The sequence below is a fragment of the Chelon labrosus genome (genome assembly GCF_963514085.1).
Source record: "Chelon labrosus genome assembly, chromosome: 11".
Taxonomy (NCBI): Eukaryota; Metazoa; Chordata; class Actinopteri; order Mugiliformes; family Mugilidae; genus Chelon; species Chelon labrosus.
Genome location: NC_140344.1, coordinates 24,891,513 through 24,910,502, shown reverse-complemented (window position 1 = coordinate 24,910,502; position 18,990 = coordinate 24,891,513). Strand labels below are relative to the sequence as shown.

Here is an 18,990-nt window from a genome sequence, read left to right as displayed (position 1 = left end):
TTGTGTTGACATGTTCCCAACTTGAGTACGAACTGGGGACTCGAGTATGGGAGCGTGTATACTGGGACAGGTCAACATTTATTCCCTTTACCTATAAGCAACTCTGAGGAAACAGCTGGAGTCATCTTTAAAAGAAATATGTTAAAAGATGTGTTCAAGTGCTCTTCATAACTTTCCCAAATCCTCTAATTTACCTCTCAAGTAGTCACTTCTGAAAAGAAACCAAATTATATGCTACACCTGAACGGAGGAAATAAAACGTCAATCACTTGTCACTTTTTTTTGTACATCCACATACTGGACCTTTTTATATATTCTTTCTATATTTTGTACATTTTTACATTATTTGTTATTTACTTACTGTTTCTCTTGCACCAGACATCAAAAGAAAGTCCTTCTATGTGTTTGCATGCACGGCAATTAATCTGATTCAAATGAGTTTTATTTCTGGAGCAAGTTGTATCGAGTTCCAAGCTGTGTACAAGCTGCGGTGGGCATCTGAAAATGTTGCAGAACATACTCGGAGGAGCAAAATCATCAGCATCAACGTATTAAGTGAGGATAAAAAGAGAAGCAACAAAAGAGACACTTAAAGTCCCTTTAGTGTGAGAATTCACACTGGTCTCCGTGCAGATCCGTGCAGCTTTTAGCCTTTTCGTCAACACTGTTTTGCTCTTTGCAGGCCTGTGCTGTTGAGTCTCATAGCTCATTTAATCATTAACCAGATCAGAATATTTATGTTAGATCCACAAGATATAATATTCATCAGGTGCATAGATGGGATGTTTATAATCAGTTTAAGCTGCATGCGTAAGTGTGATGTTTTTTGGTGAATGTCATAGATGTTTGCTGAATGATGTTTAAAACATCCGTGTGCTTTTGCTATCTTGGCCTATTTTTAATCTAAACCAATCTTTTCCTCCTAAAATCTAGTTGCAGCATTGATTGTCATTGTCTGTCTCTGGCCGTCAGAGAGTAAATGTGACTTTTTGATGTCGCTACACTGACACGAGGGAAACTGAGGACACAGACTCGCACTAAAGATCAGCGTGCGTCTCTCTCAAACAGATATATTCATTGGAGACTGTGGCAAAGTGTGATCAGTCCTACCGTTACCTTGTGAAAGATGTCCCAGGGTATAATGACGCTGCACAGGCTGACAGCACAGTCCCCGAGCTCACGACACACAGGCAATCTTCTGTTATGCGACAATGGAGATGGAAGTAGTTTACCGACAACAGCTTGCATTTGTGTAGCTGAATGGTATTCTTTATACTGCAGCATGCTTCGGTATTCACACTGTCGTATAAAGAACTCGGTTCCTGTTGTGGAATTCTTAACAGCACGCGGGGAAGTCTTCCGTCTTCGGGCTCTGCTAAATCAGGCTCTGAGCTTTGAATTGCATGCACTCTATGTTCCATGCAAGGGATTCCAGACATTAGCCTGTCACTCTGACCTGATGTGACAAATCACATTCTGTAAATTCAATCTCCCTGATTAAACGTGTGTTGGTGTGAAATTAAAAGGTTAAAGAGACCAACTGCTGCTAATTTGTTGTGGTAGTGTTTCTCACTTTTAAGTTAATATAATGGATGTACAAAATGCTTTTCAAAGTGCAGAGATACGAACACTGAATCTAAACAGGATTGATAAGAACACCTTTGGTGAGCTGGAAGGTGCAGTGTGAAACATGAGAAAAGGAAGACGCCTTAATACACTCACACACTCAATCATGTCATCTTCAGATTAGCTGGGAGGTGTCGTCAGGCTGCAGTTTTGTTGTGAAGCCGTAAGCGAAATTTATTTTTTATTTCTCGGTGCAGATCTCGATATAATCTCCTACATAGCTGCAGAGATTGTTACAGGTGAATAATAACATTTCTTTCTTTTGAATGAATTCACATCACACAGTAGTTCTTTATTTATCATTTATTTATTTGTTTTATTTTTTTTTTTTCTGTACTAGATTATTGCAATCTGGTTAATTCACATTTAAAAAGCAGTCATTGACCAGACGCACTGAAATCGATGATATTCATTTTTACAATAACCATTATAGGCCCCATAGAGACTGGAAAACCCAATCCAAAAAAAAAAAAGAAGAAAAAAAAGAAACATCTGTATGGTTTTCTGCACTTTATTTTGTTTTGATGTCTTTTTTCATAGTAATTACAAAAAGGAAAAATATATATAACAATAATCATAAAAAGGATAGTTCGGGGAGGGGGTTAAGGAATATTACGACTGGCAAACAATCACAACACAGCACAAGTACCTACTTACTGCGAGAAATAAAAGGTACAAAAATGAAAACAAAGAAATTAAGCGCATATGGAGAAAAGAAAAGTCAAAGAAATTGGCACCTATGAAGTTGAATACAACAAGAAACCGAGGGGACAAGAAAATGTCGCGTTACCCTACAATCTATTAAAGAAAATCCAAAAGCAAAGGGTGTTTTCTCACTTTTTTTCCTTTTCTATTTGTTAACAAAATGAAATGGATGACCTGGGGAGTGACTGGTGGGAGGAGAGGAAGGGAGACGTGGTGGAGGAAGAAGCTGGTGGGGTTTTTGGCAGGGACAATAAAAAATACTGCACGTACAATACCTTTGTTCACCCTTCTCTTTCCTTCATCTAGCTCTTACCGTTTTCCTCACCCACTTTTTCCTTTCTTTATTTAATAGCATATCCCATTAATATTCCTTTCCCCTGCTGCTCCTAATAGCCGCGCCCAGTGGCGCGATCGTTAGAGTTTTACATGTGAGTAGCAAATGACACTTTGATTGGCTGTGATGTGGAGATGGGGGTCCCCTGCCGGCTCCGGGTCGGGGGCCCCGGCTGAGCTGAGAGATCCTGCCGGGCCTCGGTCTCACTGCGCGTGCTGACTCAGTGTGTGGTTCTGGAGGGAGAGAGGGAGAGAGGGAGAGAAAGTGAGAACACATGATGAGAGAAATAATGGGCTACATGAGCATAGTGCTTTCCGCTTGCCCCCCCACCCAATAATAGAACAGAAAGGAACAGAAACACAATTGCATCCCACAGCACAGACGACAAGGCCTCCTCGCTTTATACGTAGTGATGAAAGGAGAGGAAGAGAATATGAGAGGAGATAAGGAAACAACTCCATAGCGTGATAGAAGGGACAGTATAATAGGATCCATACACATGTATTGGAAGGTGATTTTCTTCTAGATGCACTCATGTCAGTGCTACAAATACGTCATCATCTAATTGCACAGAGCCAGGCTTTGTCCAGAGCCCAATCATTCAGATCATGTAGTATTTGTTCTGTTTTTGTTTTCTTTCTGATCTGCGGGAACCCGGCGCCTCGATTTGTTTATTCAGAACTCTGAAACCCTCTTGTCTTTTGATACTGCGATTAATATTTTACAGAAAGCGCCTCCATACCTCCGAGACGCCTACACTCACGTCTCTCCGAAGGCATCAGCGCACTGCACATCAATACATAATCACAAAAAAAAAAAAAACACCTTTTTTTTTATTATTTCAAAATTAAAATTCACAGCAGCGGTGAGAGCACAAAGGGGAGACTGATGCAGGGATCTCTAGGTAAAAACTTGAGTAGATGAGATCGGTGCATATATTTGTATGCAGATTGAAGATGGGGAGGGGGAGGGGGGTGCACAAAAACCGACACTTCACGTGAACATACACCTAACGACAGGTCAAACTTTCTTAATGAAGCTACAGAGACGCGCGTAAAGACCAGTAAACTGGCACGTGCAGCCTTCTCCTTGGGTGTTTGGAGTGTTTTACATACCAACGCACAAACATACGCTTCATGCTCTTGTGATTACACGCAAACACACACACATACAGTACACACACACACACACACGTCTAACAGTCAGTCCTCTGTGGCTGTTCCATATCAGCTACAATGGGGACCTGAACACATGATAATCTGGATTTGCTGGTTTGGAAGTTAGCTAGCATAACATCTAAAGCTGGAGAGATCCTCTGTGTGTGTGTGTGTGTGTTGTGTGTGTGTGTGTGTGTGTATTAGAAGGGGAGATGATTGGAATGATTTCTCTGGGAATGCGAGCGTGTATCAGAGAAATTTCCACTAGGATGCTTTCTTCCTCCTCCTCCTCCTCCTCATTTTCCCCCGACAGTACAGCTTTCTCCCTCTGAAACATTCCCCACCTTCCCCTCTCTCTCTCTCTCTCTCTCTCTCTCTCTCTCTCTCTCACACACACACACACACACACAAAGAGACAAATTCCCTCTGAAATCTTTGCTTCTTGCTTCTTCACACACGCACGCACACACACACACACACACAATTCCCACCGAGATCATCCCAATCAACGCCGCCACCCCCCCCAACTCTTCACCACTAAAAGCAGCTTTCTCAGATTAATCTCTCTCTCTCTCTCTCTCTCTCTCTCTGACAGATAGGCCCCACAACAGAAAGGGGGGGACAAAAAAGAACAGCGGACGGGAGGCTGACAAAAAAAAAAAAAAACAGAGGAGGGGATAGGGGGATGAACAGAACAGAGAGAGATGAGGAGGGGCGGATGGGGACAAAAAATGTGAAGGATTATACGTGGTTTGGGGTTGATAAATACTTATTTGTCATTCTGTGGCCCTTATCTTGCTGAGCATGTTCTGTTGAGCCCTTTGGTGAGTGTGTGTGGGTGTGTGTGTGTGTGTGTGTGTGTGACTCGCTTTAGAGGCCCAAGCTAGCCCGTCCAGAGGAAAGGAAAGGGTATTAATGCCCCACACTGGAGAGGACGCTACTAACTCTCTCTCTCTAACACTCACACGTGGGGTTTTGGGGGAAATGGGTGAGCAAATGAGCAAAATACCGAACGGGACAGTGAAAAATAAGTGTCTGTTTCTGTGTGTGTGTGTGTGTGTGTGTGTGTGTGTGTGTGTGTGTGTGTGTGTGTTTGTGCGGAGGCCTCTCTAGTGAGGAGGGAGATCTCATTGGGAGCCACTGACCCCATTATGATAGAGAACCCTCCTCTCTCGTTCTCCCTCGCTCTCTCTTTTTCTCTCCGTCGCCTTCAGAGTGAGAGGCATCCCCCTGCCTGCCCTATCTGTCGCGACGCTAGGTGGCTGCGCTTCCCGCAACCGCCAGGAGAGGTCAGGCTCCATCCTCTTTAGGTGGCCGAGACAAAAGGAGAGGAGAGGAGAGGAGAGGAGAGTTTGTCCACTTTCCTATAGGAGCACCATCCATGTCTGGCTTTTGTCTTCCCCTACTTGCCTCAGACGGTATGTGACCTCTAACACCGAGGTCACGTATGACGCATTAGAAAAGTGGAAAGGAGAGGAAAAGAGCCCAAAGAGCAAATACGACAAAAGGGAAGTAGAAAGAACGAGAAGTAAAGGAAAAAGAAGAAGGGAAAGAGAAAGAAAATGTGTGTGTGTGTGTTTTCCCTCAGGTTCTTTGGGTCCAACTGCTGGTGTATTGATTCGCAGACGGAGCGAGGGATGGAAAGGAAGGACGGAGGAAGAGGAGGGAGGGAGGGATGGAGGCCGCAGCTCCCTCCCTGGAGGAGCTCAGAGCGCTGCGGCGGAGGACTGCTGGAAATAGCCCAGAGGAGAGGAGAGGAGGAAGGAGGGATAAACATGAGAAGAAAGGATGAGGCAGGAATATAACGGACGGATGGATGACAGTCCACTGAACTACACACACTTCAAATGACAAACACACACACACACTCTCTCTGTCTCTCTCTCTCTCTCTCTGTCTCTCTCTCTCTCTCTCTGACATCTTCCCGGTTACTTCTCTTCATTTACGTAGTTGTTGGGGGTTTGGTATCGATTACGCAGCGCTGCAATCGATCAGTGTGTGCTGAGAGTGTGTGTGTGTGTCACAGTGTGACATCTGCTCTACAGCAGAGTAATTGATATATTCCACAGAAAAAAAAGTAAATGGGTGAACAGAAGAAGTGTTTTTATATTTAGTGGTTACTGTGAGTCTTAGGATGGAAACACCTGAAATAAAACCGTAAAGAAACTCTGCTGCACCTTCACAATGAAAGGACTACGGTCCCTAAACCGCTGGATGTGTGTTAATGTAAAACAGGTGGATGCATTTGTAGTGAGAGAAAAAATTCATTCATTCATTTTCTGTAGCTGCTTGTCCTGTGAAGGGTAGCGGGAGGGCTGGAGCCTATCCCAGCTGTCATTGGGCGAGAGGCGGGGTACACCCTGGACAGGTCTCCATTCACATTCACACCTACGACCAGTTTAGAATCACCAATGAACCTAACCAGCATGTCTTTGGACGGTGGGAGGAAGCCGGAGTACCTGGAGAGAACCCACGCAGACACAGGGAGAACATGCAAACTCCACACAGAAAGGCCTCAGTCGGCCGGTGGATTCAAACCCAGAACCTTCTTGCTGTGAGGCATCAGTGCTAACCATAGTAACCAGTACCAACCGAAAACAAAAATTGAAAACTGAAAATGAAGGCTGCACATTTCAGAGAGCTAACGTGCTTCCTTTAAAACATGCGTGGAAAGCTTTTGACATAATTTAGATTTTATGTAATGGTATTCTTCCTGTTTCCTGATTAACTTTGAATAAATTACTTTGACTATGGACCCAGGTTCAGGGTTTATTTGTATTTGTTTCATAGCCGAGGGTGTGTGCGCCGCAGTGAGAACAGCCCGTCTTGCAGGCCAGGCCGGACCAGACCAGTCAATACAGAGGCCTGTCATTGTTTTTTCCTAAACTGCTTAGAGAGAGCGAGGCTAAAGCCTGCAGAGCCACGGGCCCTGGGGAAATATGGCCCTGTCGCATTAGCCACGCACAACTCTGCCATACTGCCACACTGACACACACACACACACACAGGAATACATGCACAGATTTGCTGTTGCAGCTAAGAGCACATGCATGTACAGACACATGATGCCAAGAAAAAAAACATACACACAAAAACACCCACAATCTCCAGGGGAAAGGGAGAGGGGGACGGCAGAGGAAACCAAGAGAAGGAGATAAGAGAAAATCTAATCTGCCTCGTCCTGCTTCTCTTTGCAATACACAAACAAACAAACAAACAAAAAAAAAATGTGCGTCTGTGCATCGACTGCTGCTTCAGAGTGCCACTGTCACCTTCAATGTGCGTGCTTGTCTCATTTCTAGAGCAGAAACATGGACGCATCTGAATGAATAATCCGACCCGGACCGTCTAACTCTGAATCAGGAGGATGTCACAATAACTTTCTGTCAGCTACTTGAACACACACACGCGCAAAACACTGTGCTGTTCTGTGATGATGTAACAACTACACCTTGAAATGCAGGTGCCAAGTTTCTAATGGACCCAGGAAGAGGAAGCGCTGCTGCTGGAACAATGCCGCGTGTCTGTGTGTGATACCTACGTGTTTCAGCGAGCGTCTGTCGGTGCGTAAATTTGTGTCAAGTGTGTGTGTGCGTGCGCGTGTGTGTGTGGGACTAACTAGAGGCAGTCCAAATGCAGCGTGAGTGTGTGCCCCATCTTCATTGCCGTTTTTAACACCAAATGAAAAATCACCTTAGTCGTCTTGTGGTCTTCTTTGGGTTCAGAGTATTTATAGCTCAGAGTTGACACTCTTCCAACAGCATGAGCACGTCTGTGTGTGTGTGTGCGTGCGTGTGTGTGTGTCTGGGACTAGCAGATGGGCTGTCTTAGCCCTCTTCCTCTACTCCCTGGTTTGTCTTTAGCCCCACCCGTCCTGGACAGGATGCTGCCTCGGGAGTAGATCAAAAATAAACGCACCCCCTGCCCTTAGCATCCCACCGACACGTATTCCCTGCTCCCCTCCCACTCTTCTAACTCTCCGTTTCTGTCTTTGCCCCCATCATCCCCCACGCCTTCCTCTTGTTGTAAATAAAAAGCCTCAAATTATCCCCTTCCACCCTTCACCCTCCTCTTTTTCCGGCCAAGTCACGATGACCCCCACTTTCCTCCCTCCCCTGCCACCACACCCAGGGTCACCCCTCTGGCCACGTCCTGTTTGGAGCGCTCCCTCCCTTTCTTTCTCCCACGGGGACTTCCCCTCTCCTGTTGCTACCGGCCCATCCAGCCAGGTTTGGACCAGTAAACACAAACCCAAAATACATTCAGGGCACACAGAGACATACACACACACACATAAATCTACACCATTTACACCCCCGTCCCTCCTCCCCAAAAGGAAGCAGTTACATAAAATAGGAAGTGACCTCCAGCAAAATCATTCCTGAGCGCCACATGACACTTTTGAACAACACCATTGCAGAAAAAAATAATTAAAGTTCAAGTGAATGAGCTCTCTCTCTCGCTCTCTCTCTCTCACAAACACACACGGTACTGTCAGCGCTGAGGAATGCGATCCCGATCGCCACATGAGGGCCGCAGAGCGTTCAGACGAGGCACGAGAGCAAACACCATTAAAAAGCCGAACTCATGACACGGCACGCTGAAACGAAAAGTGCATAAAGAGGTTGCAGACGGACAAACAAATGCACTGGCACGATTCATCCGACGCGCACACGAGCTCACGATTCAGCAGAGCGTGCTGGCTTTCCGTGTCACTGTCATATTACTGCACAAGCCCAATCCCCATGAGTCCCCGAGGGGCCAGCATTTATTTATTTTTTATTATTATTACTATTATTATGATGCACTCTAAACTGACAGAAAGGCAAAAGGAGGGACAGGGAGAGGATGTAGAATAACATATGACGGATTGAAAAAGGGGAAAGGACGGGTTGGTTATATACATGTGGTGAGGATGGGATCCAACACATAGTTGGGCTGAGAGTAAACATAATGGTGGGAATGACGGCTCAATGGATGGATGAATGAAAGAATGGAGGTATCTACTATATAATGGATTATTTAAAAGGGACGCATTCATAAGAGAGTACTGAGATGCAGAGTGAGCAAAACCTGAAAGCAGAGGCTTTCCTTTAATATGACAACTATTGTTTTTGTCTGTGTTTATCACAAATTTCCAACAGAAGGCATCCTGACTGGGGTTATTTAATGCACAACGGGACAGGAAAAAAGACCAATGAAATCATGCAATAAGTTTTCTTCTGATTGTAATGTTTGTACACAGGATCTGGTCCGCGTCAGTGCGTCAATCCATAATTTAAAAGTGATTGATTTATCAAAAACGACCAAAAGAAAAGAAATCGGTGGCTCCGGCTTCTTACTGGGAAGTATTTTATGCTTAACGTGTCTTTGTGTTCTGGACTGTGTGAATGTGTCGGGCATTGGAACAAAGCACATGAAGTAAATCCTCATTATGAGAAACCAGAAACTAAAGTTTCGGAAACAGTGTTGTGTTCTGTAGAAAGTTTTATCCAAGAAAAACATAATAATTTAATTGTTGCAAAAAAATAAAATAAAAATGTACTGTAAGTGTGCAGCAGTCAGGAAATATTAACCACTACATTGTGTTGTTCTGTTTTTATTTGAGCTAATGACATGCTTCAAATAAAACAAGCATTTGGAATAAAATAATAATAATAAAAAAAAGCCCTGGAGCATGAATGTTTATCATCCATTATAGATGGTGCAAAGACTGAAAGAAAGTGATGAAAAGCTAGAAGGAAAGAAAATGTAAATGCATAGGTGGGCTGCAGACACAAACGGGCCGACCGATAGTCAGAATTAGTTCCTAGAGCTGAACAGCGTGTTTGCGAGTGCAATGCCCGTATCTGCGAGCATATTTTGGCAGGGCTGATAGAACACCGCCCCAAGCAGAGCCTGTCCTGTTTTATGACACATTGCCTCTGTTTACCTGTCACACACATGCGCGCACACGCAAACCAAATGACAGGAACACGGTCCAAGCTGTTAGAAACCCTCCAGGTGTTGGCTCAAATACTGTACTTCCTTTGTGTCTGTCCCCAAGTCTGTTTATCTCTTTCTTCCTCTTCGTCTCACTGTCTGCCTTTGTCTCGGTGCATCCGCCCGTTTGTTCCTCCGCTTTCCGTCAAAGCAACAAGTAACTACTTTTGACCGGCGCTTTTCTCTCCCCCCCTTCGCCACCGGTCCCCACTGGTTTTTTTGGGGGGGGGTTTTTAGCGTTTCTCCTCCGTCAAAGTGCAAATGCAAACACACACACAGGTGTGCGTGCACACATACAATACAAAATTTCCAGATGATTAACCGGTCCCACATTGAGATTCTCTTTCTTCTATTTAAATGCCACACTAACAGAATCTGCTTTGCATTCACAGTGTGAGATGATGAAAACTGCAAAAAAGTCCGACAGTGTTAACAGCCACGGACACAATTTGTATGCAATTTTTCCTTAGGTGGTCAGAGCGGGGGGAAAAAAGTCCGTCCGAGTCTGAGGACAGTTAGTTGCAATGACAAGCAACAGTTTCTGACATGTCTTTGATTGGTTCATTTTTATTAATTTTTTTATATCTACAATTAGAATATGTTTTAAACAGTATTCTATAAAATAACTGGTATACTTTCAGATTCAGTAGCCCTATAGTTGTGGCAGCAGCACCTGGTAATCGGTATCGGCTGGAATGCAGTCTCTCTGCCTCTCCACCTCTGCCTTTTGTTTTGAACCTCTTTTTGTTTCTGTCTGTTTTCTCCCTGCTGAAAAAAAACAAAAAACCCTCAAGTCTGGGGATTCGGGGAGGTAAGCGCGCGTGTGTGTGTGTCCCAGGTCCCCATTCTAATAACACCGAGTCTCCCAGTGAGCAGTGGGGCAGCTGAGTACGCTCCCCTGGAACGCCACAGGGATCTACGGATCAAATTCATACCCCCCACCCCTCCACCTCAACACACACACACACGCATGCATCTATGCACACGTACAGAGCCAAGGGATACACGGATCAGAGAGTACACACTATGACTTGACACAACGCTCAACACCGACACACACACACGCAGACACATATAAAGCCTATTGCCAGTTCAGCCACATCCACACTTTTCCATAATTCAGTTAGAGTGAGACTGCGAGGCTCTTAGATTCAGACAAAGACAAAGATAACATTATTCACAGACAGACTACTAACCACAGCTCGTTTCACACACACACACACACACACACACACACACACACACACACACACACACACACTGTGCCCCGATACCAACAGCAGGCAGTGAACATGTCTGCCAAGCTAATCTTTGCTCTGCATTAACTACCACCACTACTCTGGCTTCGAGGGCACGGATTTAAATATTTCTTTTACCTTCCAGCAACATAGAGCCGTCGAGGAGGTTGGCTTATGTCTTTAAGCCGCTGCACAGCAAACATTTTTCATGCAGAGTAATAATAACGTGTCACTCATTCTATATTTTCGGGTGTTCAAAATTAAATTAGTAAAATCTTTGCGTCATTTGATATTTTATATCCTCCACGTCTCCTTGTACTGTATAGCTTTATTTCCCAGTTTTCTATCATTAGTGTATGAGCTCAACCTGTCATCCATCCATCGCTCTATGTCTACATAACAAGATATTTTAATTGTGTCTATAAGGAAACAGATCCCTGCTCGTCTTTGTGGTAGCGTGTGCTCAAATATTCAACACCAGTGAGATTGGTGGCGGTGGTGGTGATGGGGGGGGGGGGGGGGCAGCAACACACACACACACACCCAAAAAACAAAAGGATCCCCCACATCCATCCATTTATTCATCTGACCAGCAGTTCAGCCATCTAGCAGTGTTTAAATATTTACCAGAGCTAAAGGAAATGTTGTAGCACAACTGACGCAGAGGCAGAAAAAAAAAAAAAAGGGGGATGATTGGGGAGGAGTGCAGGAGTGATGGATGGCGTAAGGGATGGAAGGAAACGTTGAGGGCAGAAGTTGCAGTACAGCACCCCCTTGAGGCTCAAGAATAATGTGAAGATCAAGGAGACTCGGGGAACGTAACGCGGGAGGGAGTCGGAGCTCATTTGGAGCTGGATGACTATTTAGAAAAGAGGGACTTCTGTAATGCAATGCACATATTTGGATAGCGGGAACAAACATTCAAGTAAATAGTTTCGTAAAGGTGAAACTATGGAAAAAAACATCGTTCACACGTTTAGCGTTTTAAAAAACGCTGGAAAGAAAAGGCCGTTTCTACAGTCGCGCTAATTGCTAATGAAAGAAAGGAGCAAAAACACTGAGCAAGAAAAACAGAAAAGATGATGAAAGAACGAAAGAAAGGAACCAAAACAGAGAGAATGAGAAAGTCATGTGTGAAGTCTGGGAGTAAAGGCAGAGAGAGATCCAGGAGGACCTCACTGATCAGGGCCACAGCATTTTTTATTTACACACCCACATACACACATGCAGGCGCACACCAAAACATCTCTTATTTACCAGCTTACGTCTGCACTATTTATGGGGCACTGGGGAGAGGCACAGAAGAGAGGAAGAGAGGAGAGGGGCTAAAATATGCATAGGGGCTGGTTCTTCTGGGACAGACGGGGGGGAGTCGGAGAGAGAGGGAGGAAGACAGTGCGAGAGGAAGAGAGGGAGAGGAACAGGAAGGGAGAAAGTGGAAACTGTGGTATGTGTTGTATATGTTGATAGGAAGATTCGAAAGCAAGTGATTGAAAGCGGAAGAGAGACGGGGAAAACTTTGTATGCAAAGGAGAGACAAAGAGAGAAAGAAAGAAAGAGGGGCTGAAGGAGGAGTGAAGTCAGAAGGGAGAAAGGATGATGCAGCGGTGTGTGCTGCAATGACCCTTGGGTTTGTGTGTGAGCAACAAAAAGAGAAGTAGTGAGTGAGCTGGACATCATATGGTCCCTCTGAGGGGCTGAAAGAGGCCAAAGCCTTTTCTAGCTGGCCAACCAGCCTTCTCCATCCATCCGCTTCTCATTAAATCACGCACACACACACAAATTACCCTATTCCACTTTCTCCGGCAGATGCATGCACCCACACACACACATACACAGACTCTCACACACACACACACACACACGCGATAACAGCTAGCAGTGGCATTAACCTCCGTGGTTGTAGCTCTCCATCTCCCCCAGTCAGCCTTTCTGTCTAGCCCACTTAGAGAGCCCTCCCATGGGGCAATGGAGCGGTGGCAGGTCAGGCTCGGGCTGCAAGTCTTCACACATATATGCACACACACACACACACACACACACACACTTGGGCCAGGACCAAAGAGTAACAAGATGGATATAGCCAGAGCACGGGAGCCAAAGAGGAGGAAGTACAAGGAGCTGGAGGGGAGAAAAAGTTGCACTGAGCTCAACGTAGAAGAAATGGAACCAATAGAAAAAAAAAATGAACCAAAATGGAAATTCAGGTGATATATGAGACGAATGGCTGTTGGTTGTTGAGTCACGCTATGCAACCCCATGCACTCAGATCCTGTAGTACGTCACTAATAGGCGGTTTATACTCCTGCGTTAAGTTGACGCAGATGTTACAGTGACAACGCAGACACCTACGCAGAGCCTAGCGCCGTAGCTGACGTTCACCTCCCCAGAAATGTCACTGTGTCTGTCTGCTTTAGTATTTCCGACTGCTTCTCCAACTCCACAATTTTCAAATTGATTGTTCTGGATCAATAAATAATCTGTAAGGTTAACTGAGGTAGTTTGGAGATACAGACATTTGCATGACTCACGTTTCAGCCGCCATTGTTGAAAGTGAAGCAGGAAGTAGAAACAAAAATGGACCCGACTGGCAAAAAAGACACAGCGCCGACTACCATTTGGGTGGCGTTGTTACAGAGCGGGCTAGACTGACAAGCGCACAGATATAAATGGCTCGTACCGGCGTCGGCTACGTGCGTAGGTTGTGAGATCTATGTCCCACAAAGGTATAAACTCTGCTTAAACATCAAGGAGGTTGGTCTTTAAGCTGCCGTACAGCAAACTGTTTTCATGCAAAGTAATAATAACATGTTACTCATTGTATATTTCCGGTGTTAGGACGTAGTCCAACTTCAAAGTTAAATTAGGAAAATATTTTCTAGTTTTATTCCACCTGCACTCAGATCTAGTAGTACATCACTAAACATCATCTCACTTCAAGACTTCAGCCAGCTTCAGTGTTGATGAAGCTTGATATGAAGGGGAAAAAATGATGAAATGATGAAATAGGTTTACGTTAGAAAACGTTAAAGCCGACACTTCCCGTCGTTTCGATCCCAACAACCAATTATTACAATTCATCATTCTATGAAGATGTTGTGACCCGGTCAGATGGCAGGAGAGAAGTCATCTGGGATGGTGTGTGTGTGCAGAAGAATAGAGGTGTGTGTGTGACGAGGTTGTTTGTGTGTGGATCATAGGGTGCGTACGTGTGCGTGTGTGTGTGGAGGTTAGCAGGAGTGTGTGCGCTGTGAGTGTTGACTGTGTGTGGACATTAACCGACAGGGTCCAGCAGTCGCCCTGCTGTTAAATGGACTGGCCAGCCATATGCCCACCACCTCTGGCCCTATATCACTGCCACTTTGTGTGTGAGTGTGTGTTTGTGTGTGGCGGCTGGAGGAAGGCTTTCTTTGAATCAAATAATAAACCACTACAATTAGATTTTAACAGAATTCCTCTGCCTACATCTACACCTGCACACCAACTTCTCACCTAATTATGCATGAACAGAATATAGCACTTGTTACGGAGTGGACACCTGGTACTATTAGTGTCCAGACCCATTGAGCATGAGCATTACTAGATACAAGCATAACATCCCAAGAGGGGATCTGAAGTTTTAGACTGTCAGATGATGGCCAGTGAAGATAAAGCATGCACAGAAGCAAAGTCAAGAAGGGAACATGAGGTATGAAATGGATGAGTAATATGAGTCAGTAAGACACTTGAATTCTCGTCCTATTCATTATTTATTTGAGTCTAAAAACTGTTCACACACTCTACCCAAAAAGCACTGAGCATCCCAAGGAGTGTTGAAAGCAACATGTGTTTTTCGCCTTTAAGGAAAAAACAGCGTGTGCTAATTTGGGTTTTTGGAAAAGCTTATGAGCCACGATAAAACACAGAAGCCCCAGATAATATTTAAGGTCATAGCTGGAGACACTCTACCACTTCAACATCTGTTTGTCGTGACTTCTAGGCCTGCACCTGTCCCATCTGACAGCCAACCGCACTAGAAGCAACACATTGTTTCATATATGAAAGCTGATCACATGTCTACAAGTATCATTTTTAATAGCTTTAGCACTTTCCATGTTTTAGATTGGATCTACGTACAAGTGATGCCATGATACACAGATTTCACCTTTAACGAGTCGGACGTTTGACCCGAAGATCTTGCACATCGCCAGTACGCTGCCAAACAGGTACAAGACACAGAAGACGGCAGGAAGGTTTACATCATCACAGACCTGGCCACAGCTGGCCCAGGACCTACTCTGGGGTGACTTATAGGCACTGATCTCTTTCATGCACACACACACCTAATGTGTCTGGACCCTAATGACATGAAGCTTGCCAGAACCCTGCACAGACCTCATGAGGAGAGATGGAAAGACACGGACAGAGAAATGAAAGAAGGTGGGGGTAGAATACAGAGATAAGCTGTAAATATAGGGATTCTGTGAAACAGAAGCGGTTGTGTGTGGGATGCGAGGGGTCACGGGATGAAGTTACTGTATGTTGAAGAATGAGTGGAGGCGTAGAAAGAGGAGAATAATTGATAGATGAAGAGAGTTTGGTTTAAAAAAGTTTGGTTCAGAATATTACTTCACTCAGATACAGTGGATCTCCTTTGGCACACAGTACACTTACTACAACCTGAGTTTGCATGTCAGTCCACCACAGCGTTCCCAATTCAGCTGAGACAGCGCACAGACAAATAAGAATAACCGGTCAATGTTAACACAGAGATTGAACAAAGGTGTCCTACCTGTAGTTCTGTCTGAAAAAAGAACTTCTGCGGACACTGGGAACAGTCGTAGATCTTGTCTTCCTGACCATGCACTGCAAAAATGTGCTGCTGGAGCTTGTTGGCCTGCACGAACACTGTTAGAAGAACGAACACAAAACACAATGTTTATTTGATGTCACCAGGTACTTACTTACTGCAATTTAAGGCGTTAGAATCATTCAACAGAGCAAAAAAAAATGAAGGAAGTGTCCATTTGAGATTTGGCTATTAGGCAAAAATAATAGCAGTATGGTGCCAAATTCAAATTAATATTTATTGCACAGTTTATAATAATGATGTATGCAATGTAACTGCAATTTAACCAAGGGTTAAAGCTTGGTAGAAAGACCGGAGATTGCAGTACATGTAGGTTTGTGTCACTAAACTGTAGATAAGGAATTAACTACAGCAACAACTGGACAACTGCAATCAACACTACAAGATCAGAACTAGAGTGCATTGTAATTGTGGAGACTGAACCAAATGGCAAATACAGAGTACAAATAATACATACAATGCAAGTTAGGGTTGACTGGAAAGAAGGGTGCAAGAGACAGAAGGAGAGAAAACAGGAAGCGCTATCCTCAGCAGACCATGTGATATTTATCAATAAATTATCTCTTCTTTTTTTTCAACTTCCACTCCAGTGTTGTCTCATACAGTTCTGTCTTTCTCTCCCCTTTGTTTCAGTAAACTTTTGGTGTTCACTGTGAGTGTGTATGTGTTGAATTATTAAGCCTCCCCATAGGAGCGGTGCCCATCTTACTAATTCATAAGCCACCGAGGAATAGAGTTAAAGTTTAAAGTGTTGCTGTGTACCTGGGGGGGAGGGAGGGAGGGAGGGAGAGGCAAACAACACAAGACAAACTCAACAACTGAGGGAGGGTAAGAGAGTGATAGAGTGACAGACGGAGAGCGTGGGAGAGAGGTAGTCGGACAGGGAACGGGGGAAGGAGAATGCAAAGGTGCTGATTTAGTTTGAAATTCTGCAAAGCAAAGGGCTAATTTGGTCATCCTGCATTTTGCTTCCGGACCTCCAGCGGATTGCGAAGCTTTAAGGTACTTCACGTTTGATCAGTGTGGAGGTATTACTGCGCTCACAGAGTTCCGGCGGTGCTTCTTTAGCAGTGGCGCCCCGCTGCAATATTACTCCCACAGTTAGAGATGTTAAAACGATGAATATTCCTGGTGTGATTTTACTGTTTACTCGAAATCTGAAATCCCCCACAGCCATCGCGGCGCATTTACTGAATATATCACGATATCAGATAATCCAGGGGGAGGCATTTCCGAGCCACAACAGGTATTTTAAACTGTCTTTGTGTTTTCACCGCGACCAGCTAGGACCACATTGTTGCTTACAGACTGTGGGTAAGATATTGTTTCATAGCCTGCAGTTTTAATAAGAAAAGTAGATTTTTTATTATTATTATTTGGGAAGAGTTAATGGACTTTATAGTATATAAAATACAAATAGTATGGTTGTGCATATCTGTGCAGAGATACAGCGCTGCCCACTTCGCACTAATGTCCTCTAGTTAAAGTGATTATTATTGGGATACACGATTAAAAATGTCTTCCAGTCGGGCCAGGTGGTTAGATGAGGCATTTTTATTCTGATAGAGTTATGATTCCAAATAACAGCAGAACACAAGTGGTGCTAAATTCATTTTGAGGCAAGACTTCAACTCCAAACAGTTAAATTCCGAACAAACTACAGCCATCATGTGAAGGGATAGGAGACGCCAACATGCCTTAGACCACAGAGGATGTGGAAAGTTCTCCAAGAACAATTTACCAGCCAAGTACCTTTAAAAACTGTACAATAGTGCACCGTAATTAATTGGTGGTGCAATTTTAAAGGCAAAAGGTGGCCACACTAAATACCTGGTATTTGGTGAGGCCACCTTTTGCCTTTAAAACAGACAGGACAAAGCAGTGAGTCAAAGTTACCCACGCTACTGTCCTTGAAGGCAGCTATGCGTGTGTGTGCGTTTCTCACCTGTGAAGCAGACGGGACACTTGAAGGTACCTCCCATGCCTTCGAAGCTGTGCTCTATCAGGTGGCAAAGCAGCTTGGCAGGTGAATCAAACATCTGGTTACACAGCTTGCACTCGTGATTGATGCCCTCCTCTGCAAATAGGAGACAGATACGCATGTGTAGGTTGGATTAGGCAACACGAAAACAGGAACATATGACATCTTTTTGGAATATTAATACAGCGCTCACGACAGATGTTTTTATGCACGTACAGAAATTTGACACTTGTACGTCGCAGGGAGATGAATATCAAAAGAACTAATATTTATTTACTGGTATTTACTCAGGGAGGAGGTTTCCTGTGTGGTAGCATAGCTCTATTGTTAGTTGCTCTTGTGACATGTGCAAAAAGGTCTATTCAACTTTAATTTAAATCCACATTTTCCTCCTGATTAAAAAAGAAATAATAATTCCAGATGATTATAAAGTAATACCACTTGTCTCAGAAATTATACAAAGATACAGAGCAAGTATATCACTTTAGACACAATTGGTGATTTATTGACATCATTCTCTTGGTGTCAAGAAAACAAAATAACCGCAATCAACCTGAAGACAACTAATTTCACGCCAAACATTTTCAGTGTATTTAAAAACCCGCGATGACCACCAGATCATTTACACGCAGGCCGTATCACACACTCCCTCGTCTTCTTTGCCGCTCACCGAACGCTCAAAAAGCCCAGTACCACGTCTGCCCCAACTGGTAATTGCCTGTCCTCCCCACCGGGTCCGTGGATGATCTACCCCTCCTATAGCTACCTCTTCCCTCGCCCTGTCCTCGTTATCTGCCCTCCCCCCAACGCAGCCATCCCTCACTTTGTCCATTCCTCCCTCTGTGTCCCCTTTTTTGTCCCTCTTGGTCCGTCACTTTCTGATTAATATGTGTGGGCTCCCAATCACGCTCCTCGCCTCGTGTAATGTCTCGTCATACAAGACCATACTTATATTCTTATTTTTTGTTGTTGTTTTTACTGCCCGTCTGCACATTTGTTCTATCAGATTTTATAGAGAACATTTTAATGAGTGTGTTTAAAAGTGAGTTCAGCGACACATTGCACTTTGTCATTGCATAACAACTCATAGTGGTGCTTTAATATAAATGAGCAGTGAC

At 44.2% G+C, this 18,990-nt stretch overlaps 1 protein-coding gene across 1 annotated transcript in view; it reads right to left on the bottom strand.

Moving 5' to 3' along the window:
- Nucleotides 1-1,881: 1,881 nt before the first annotated feature.
- Nucleotides 1,882-18,990, bottom strand: part of znf423 (zinc finger protein 423) — a 137,898-nt gene continuing 120,789 nt past the window's right edge. Inside the window, exons 19-21 of the mRNA XM_084555210.1 lie at nucleotides 17,837-17,968; nucleotides 15,814-15,929; nucleotides 1,882-2,898 (exon numbers count right to left, since the gene is read on the bottom strand). Coding sequence (XP_084411336.1) covers nucleotides 2,869-2,898; nucleotides 15,814-15,929; nucleotides 17,837-17,968 — 278 coding nt within the window. The 3' untranslated portion in view covers nucleotides 1,882-2,868. The remainder of the gene's footprint in view (nucleotides 2,899-15,813; nucleotides 15,930-17,836; nucleotides 17,969-18,990) is intronic.